The sequence below is a fragment of the Lampetra planeri genome, chromosome 46 (genome assembly GCF_965212315.1).
Source record: "Lampetra planeri chromosome 46, kcLamPlan1.2.h2, whole genome shotgun sequence".
Lineage (NCBI taxonomy): Eukaryota > Metazoa > Chordata > Hyperoartia > Petromyzontiformes > Petromyzontidae > Lampetra > Lampetra planeri.
Genome location: NC_136152.1, coordinates 2948033 through 2955336, shown reverse-complemented (window position 1 = coordinate 2955336; position 7304 = coordinate 2948033). Strand labels below are relative to the sequence as shown.

The following is a 7304-nucleotide window of genomic DNA, read 5'->3' as shown; positions in this document are numbered from 1 at the left end:
AAGACCCAAAGAATATGAATTCCTGCAGTCACGAAAGCTTTAAGTGAAGTTGGCATAGTTGGGGGTACAGCTGTTGCATCTGCCAGTCATCTGTCAGTCAACCCACGGCACCTGCTGCGCCTGTCCCGTGACCTCCTCCTGCCAGCGAGCCTTCGACACTTCACGTGGCCTCAAAGTGCACCTGGCCTGGCACGGGCGCCGTGGTGACATCACCGTCACAAGCCAGGCCTGCTGCTCGCCGCCTGTCGTACACACATTCACAGCGCCAGGATTGGAGGTAGCCGCAGGTTAGAATCGATCTATCTGTATGGATGTTAAACATTTATCTGTTTTGAATGAGAATAATTTATTATTGAAAGAAAGCAAGGGAAGCGAGGGTTACAGCGTGCGGTGCGACTGGGTGGGAGCGACGCGTGGGGTAAAGCGTAATGATAACAATTTACATGTAAGGCGCCTTCCACTAACGTCTCAAGGCGCCTTAATGGAGTAGTAACACCCACGAGCCACACAGGGGGGTAACGTTCTGAGTGGGAGAGACCGCCTTGATGACTACTGCGGGGGAGGCGAACGAGGATCCTGTGGGGCTGTGGTGTGTGTTGTTGGCACGGTGGAGGCAGTACAGCTGGTGCATCTGCCAGCAATCGGTCAACGCATGGCACCTGGGTCTGTCCCGTGACCTTCTGGCAGCGGGGAGCCTTCGACACTTCACTTGCGCCTGGCGTGGCACAAGCGTCGTGATGATGTCACCGTCAGTCAGTGGCCAAAGGCGGTTGTTGTTGTGGTTGGAGAGGTTGGTGGCTCGTGCGGCGGTGGTAGTGGTGGTGGTGGCAATTGGTGAGTGTGTGTTGAGTGAGGGTCTGCCTGGTGGGGCACGTCGGAGGGGTGGATGTGTCGTCAGTGGGAGAGTGTGGGGGGTGGTGATGCTTGTGTTTTGATGTGTGTGTGATCTCCTTGTGAGCATGGCTGTTCTCCAAGGTTGCCACTGTGTGCAGACAAACCCAGGGATTCAGCAGGACCCCTCCTGGCGATGAGCCTTGATACTACTAAGGGGTTTTCCTGTGCAATAAAAAAATATATTTTTTCGAATAAAACGATATATATTCCACATTTCCATACCAGATAAGGCCTCACTGAGCTGTGTTTGATGTTTTCAGAAGCGACCTGGCCACAAAATGATAGCTCAACGAAGTGGCTTATCACGTGGACATTTCTAGCAGCCAAATATTCTAAACGCGTCATGTTTATTTTAAACGTGGAGAGAAAAACCGGAGGACCTGGAGAAAACTCCACGCGACCACGGGGAGAACAGTAAAACTCCCAAATATAGAGCAGGCGTCATGGTCCGGTTCGAACCCATGATCTCCTGTATACCAGGCGAGGTAGTTAACATCTCGCCACCGTGGCGTAACATCACACGGCTTGAAAACGTGTATTTACTTGAGCCCTCTTGTCAATCCACTGCTGGATGAGGACCAATCCACGCCACGTGGCTGGTAGCGGTTTATTTGACCATACTTCACCACCGCACAGATATGTCTGTGCAATGTTGGCGACGGTTGGAGCCCATAGACATGGGAGCATAGAAGCGCAGTACAACTATGGATTTCACCGCACTACCTTCTGCTGCCTGCAGTCTATCCGCAGCCCTGTCCATCACCTGTGGCGACCTGGCATGCACGGTGGTCACCCATCCAATCACTATCCAGGCTCAACTCTGCTTAGCCTCAAATGATTTTGCTTCGCCTCCGAGATCCGATGAGATCAGGTGCATTCTTGGTGATCTAAAACGTAATTAACAGGCTCATATCTCGTGAGTTTTGGCTGCAGGTTTTGTTTGCGTTTTAATCATTTTTTTCCAACAGGCTTTCACATAATCTCAAATAATTATTATTTAACTGTCTCCAGCATCGGGACGTGGGGCACATTTGTTGGATTTCACCGCAGTCAGATCGTGGATAAATAAAGTCTACAAAACCAAACATCCGCGAGGTTTATTTTCACGAATGTCTGTATTATGCGAGTAAAAAAAACCTCTCTAGATTTAAAAGACACATTTTGCAAAACAAGAATTCCGCCAGGCCAGCAGTCGGCGCATTTTTGGAATATTCCCTTGCAGACGGTTAGAGAATGTGAAATAACAGAACCAAGGTAAGAACTGGACCACAAATGCAAATTTCTCTCTGTATCCAGCGAGAGCAGCAACAACAAAAACCCATAAAGAACAACAACCCACACCCTCTCATCGCGGGCGATGCCGCTGGAAAATGATAGCCACCGTGCGCGGCGAGGAAAATGGGAAAACCATATCGGGGTGGTGATATAGAGTGGTGACATAGAGTGGCGATAAAGAGTGGAAGAGGAAAGCGGGCGAGACGATGGGGGGTGGGCACAGAGAGACAGAGTGTTGGGGAGGGGAGGGGGAGTGTGTGGTGGGTAGGAGGGAGATAGGGAGGGGGTGAGTGGAAAATTGAGGGAGGGGAAAGTGGGAGGGAACGACTGCCAAGTTGAGTTCACAAATCTCACCACCCTGAATCACTTCGCTCGCTCGCGCGCGCGAGCTCTCCCGGTCATTTGTCCCCGTGGCGTTGTTCGCTGCTGGTGTTGTCGGCTGGTGCCGTGCGCTTTGCGCTTTTTCTCGTCGCCGCCGCTGCAGCAACAGCAGCAGCAGTAGCCAGGGATCGGTGCGGCTGCCTGGGGGCTCTGCGAAGCACCGTTTCTGAGCGTGCGTCTTCCTTTTCTCCTTCCCCAGGATGGATGTGGTGGCTCATCTACAGAAGGAGAGGCTGCAGACCTTGACGGTGAGGCGTTTCTCTGTCTCTCTCAATCTCAAAGTTGTTTGTCTCGATGTGTTGTCATATTTAGTCCTATTTAAACTATTTCACAATTTGTATTTGTTTTTTTTTGACCAGGTAAGGCCCCGACTGAGATGTATGGCTCGTTTTCAGAAGCGACCTGGCTATTACAAATGATATCTCAATGAAGTCGCTTATCATCATGTGGACATTTATAGCAGACAAATACTCTGAACGTGTGATGTTGACTGTAAACGTGGGGGAAAAAACGGGAGGACGTACGGAAAAATCCACACGACTACGGAGAGAGAGAGAAAGATGCACACTCCAAATATACAGCAGGCGTCAGGGTGGGGATCGGGTTCAAACCCACAACCTGCTGCATACCAGGCGAGGTAGTTAACATCTCCTAGCCACCGTGGCGTTCTTGTCCGGCAGGGGTAATGACTCGTCGTGTTTTCGAGATTGATGAAATATGAGTGCCACTTTGCGGAACGTTTCCAGCGGTTGTCCTACAAAGACCGATCCCCCGCCATAGGAACGTAGAATTGACAGCGTTGGGGGCCGAGGGCAACTCGGCGCTGATTTGGCGGCGATTCGACTCCGCTAAAGTAAATAAAACTGGCAGTGCATTTGGCAAGTGAAATGTAACATCGCGACAAATATTCCCCAGCGCAAGGTTAATTGCCGCGCACGCAACGGCATAACGTCGAGCGTACCCGTCAAAAATAAACCTGAACGAAGAATAAATACATCGGCGCTAACTTCGCCAGCGGCGCTCTGTGTTTTTTTTTTTTGCGGCCGATGGGCCACATCGCGCGGGTTTGTACGGCGGCGCGTTTGGTCGGCATTCACGCATCGGTGCGGTGCCCTTCGCGAGCCATCGACGCACCTGTAACTGGGGAGGGATCGTCGTGTGAGAGGTTCGCCTACTTACAGTGGCCTACAGATGTGAGTAGTGCGAGTAGACTGCTCATCTATCCGTATGAATGGGCTCTCGGTTTTTCCCACTCTCCTCCCACGTGGAAATCGCGAATAAATGATTTTTTTTTAAACTCCCAAATCGGGGACATTTCGCGGTACAGGGCCCAGCCTGTTGCCCAGCTAAGCACCGGCCCCGCTCACCCTCAACGGCAGCTGTAAAAAAAAAACACGTGATCGGTTCATAATGTGTGTCAAGAGGAGGCCAGGTTAATGTTCAAACGAAGTTTTATTAAAGTTCGGAAGCGTAACATTGCAACGTTGTGCTTGAAGGACGTGGAAGGACCTCCGCTCTGCAGGAAATGTTATTTTGTTTCGGTTAAGTCACGTAGGTTAAAAGAAAACTAATAAATTAAATCACGTGACTGTTCCACCTGAAGACGGAAGCTTGTGTTGCCTCCGAAACGTCGTGATTTAATGTATTTGTTTTCTTTTAACCTACGTGACTTTACTGAAAAAAACAAAGAGTATGGATCCTTGCAGTGACGAAAACTTCAAATCTAGAGTTATTTTTTGGTTCAGAGTGAACGTCACGCGCAAGTTGCTGATCTCTTCACGGATCATAAACCATTTACGCGAACTCCGGTCATCCTCACAGCGGCTTTTGGCTGACCACCGAACAAAGACGGTCAGCTGCTGTGCGGTTTGTTACATCGCAGAACTGCGTCTCGTGGAGGCCTTCATCGAGCAGTAGATTCCCCGCAGCTGGTCACGCGAGGAGTGAACTACGCTCGCCTCCATTGAGCCGGTGTGGTAGATTCCACGTTTCCCAACACAGGCGCAGGTCCGTGCGTGGGATGACCACCGTTGACTTGCCCTTGCCTCTGCGGTGCTCGTTTTTGTCTCGAGCCACAGAGAGCACGGTGGAGCCGACTTGACCCCTGACCCAGATTCACGTCTGTCAACTTTCCAGCTGCGAGTCAAAGCGCCAGCGTTGCGTGACATCGGAGGTCACAAACGGGTTTTGATTCCTTACCCGTACCCGTACCCGGCCACACCAGGGTCGAAAACGGGTACTCGTACCCGGCCGTACCCGTACCCTACCCGATACCCGGCAACCCGTACCCGGCAGGGTATCGGGTAGGGTACGGGTATCGGGTACCCGGTTGCGACCTCTGGGATGAAGCCATGTTGCAGGTGCGGGTGGGTTGATTCTAGGAACTTGAATTGTGAGAAGAGACAAGACGTTGGGAAATGAGTGACACACGGTTACTCACCAGTGACTCACGGTCTACTCGTACCCGGCCGCACCAGGGTCGCAAACGGGTACCCGTACCCGGCTGGGTACGGGTAGCCGGGTATCGGGTAGGGTACGGGTATCAGGTACCCGGTTGCGACCTTTGCGTGACATTTATTCTCCGCTTCGTAACCCCTCGACGGTGCCCCTCCGCCTGCTCCTCCTCATCCGCAAGCAGTCCGCGGTGGCGGATGAAAGAGGTGCAGCACGGACCAAGCGGGGACGTTTCAATAGCGACAAGTTCCATGCAGCTGATACCAGCGGCGGCTCGATTAGTGGCAGTAGTTGGGATGTGATTCAAGTTTGCTTCTGGTTTGTAAGTGGCAGCAGCAGTATCCCTTGTTTAACCAAGTCGCGGTGACGTCGCCACGGTGCTTGTGCCAAGCTAGGTGCACTTTGGATTGCAGGCTTGTTGAGACACGCAATGCATTTGCCTCTTTCACAAGGGTGACCTGGGTCACATCAAGTTGTCTGTCATGGATCGGAATATATAAAAGAAAAAAATTATATTGCAACAAGAATTTATATCTGTTACCTCGTAATAATAATAATTGTTATTTTTTTACGTTTTACAATATTGAAGCACATTTCACCCGGAGGTCGCAAAGTGCTGCTGTACGTCGATAAAAACAGGAATAGCTAAATATTTTTAAACGAACGCAATAAAAAAAAACTAATAAAAGCTCGCAGGCTCGTGAAAGCAACACCCCGCGGGAGTAAAATAAACACCCGGCGGACGGGCGAAGGTGACGTGTATATACGCGGAGGAAGCGAAGAGTAGATACGTGGAAGGAAGTGTCTGAAGGCGCGACTGGAATCGGCGTCTGGCGGAAGTGAATGCCACCGCCCGGGAAGAGGCCCTGCCCGGTCACCCGCCAGGCAGGGCCTCCGCCTCGGCCACGCACAGCGGCGGCGGCGGCGGCACCAGCGGTCAGAGTCGGATCTCTTTGTGTCCGTAGGTCAGAGGTGCCGGGGTGGCTTGGGGGGGGAAGGTCAATCTGGGGAGGGTCAATCTGGGGGGGAAGGTCAATCTGGGGGGTCAATCTCGGGGGGGAAGGTCAATCTGGCGGGGGGGGGGGTCAATCTCCGGGGGTGAATCTGAGGGGGTCAATCTTGGGGGGTCAATCTTGGGAGGTCAATCTGGGGGGGGGGGAAATTGGGGGGTCAATCTGGAGGGGTCAATCTGGGGAGGGTCAATCTGGGGGGTCAATCTGGGGGGTTCAATCTAGGGGGGTCAATTTGGGGGGGTCAATCTGGAGGGGTCAATCTGGGGAGGGTCAATCTGGGGGGTCAATCTGGGGGGGTCAATCTGGGGCGGTCAATCTGGGGAGGGTCAATCTGGGGGGGTCAATATGGGGAGGTCAATCCCGTGTCAGGGCGCTGAGCGTGCATCGCTGAGTGTTCTACTGTGGGGCTCGTCCGATCCTTGTTGGTGTGTCCCTCCCCCCCACAATGCAGTTCCCTGTCGTTCTTCTCAAGTGCTGCTCGCTGCAAGAGCTCCGAGTTTAAATGTCTTGAACCGTCTCGCGACAGACTCCGATGGCGCCATCACGATGTTCGTGTAGCGACAGAGAACATCCCACCAAGCGGCTCAGTGGTAGAGCCAGCGGCTTGCAGCTGGAAAGTTGCAAGTTCGAATCCTGCTTGGGGGTTGACTCAGCCTGCTAGCGCCACGTTACAGGAACGCAGAGCAGTGATCGTCCTGTGGATGGACTCACCTCCGCCATAGGAATGGTGAACTTCTACTACTGGCTGAATGCTGTAAGCGGGAGATGAGCACCACGTGATTGCTCATTTGAGCCAGGAAATCGCTGACTTTTTTTGTTGAAAAGAAGAAAAACGCATTAAAAACTGTTCAGAATCGAATTTCCGTTTCCACAGCAACGCTGAGAAGTCAGCCTCACTGGATGCTGCGCGGTCATTAATTCCCTCCACATTTCAATAATTACACGACCCGAGGTAGCCGGGTTTCTCGAGAGGGCTCGTGATTGCTGCAACAGAGCCAGCAATGCTGATGGGCCTGGGTTCGAATTTGGACCACCACCCATGATTTAAAACAGGGCTTTAAGAAAAACGTGACTTTGATAGCTGACCAATTCATCGCCCGGGAAAAGATACCATACTGTTGTCGCAATAACCGCAATTTTGTATCTGGCCATGTGGCAATGTGCTCAGAGCTCTCTCACCTTACCCCAGCAGAAGATCAGCGAATTAAAATTCCAGTCACGATGTCGTCATTCGTCCGTTCTCGGCCTGGCGGAGAGACATTGGCCCACCCCACCGTAGGAATGTGA

General features: G+C 52.1%; 1 protein-coding gene across 1 annotated transcript in view; it reads left to right on the top strand.

Moving 5' to 3' along the window:
• Positions 1-2534: 2534 nt before the first annotated feature.
• Positions 2535-7304, top strand: part of LOC144733318 (uncharacterized) — a 201448-nt gene continuing 196678 nt past the window's right edge. The window contains exon 1 of the mRNA XM_078615154.1: positions 2535-2798. Coding sequence (XP_078471280.1) covers positions 2751-2798 — 48 coding nt within the window. The 5' untranslated portion in view covers positions 2535-2750. The remainder of the gene's footprint in view (positions 2799-7304) is intronic.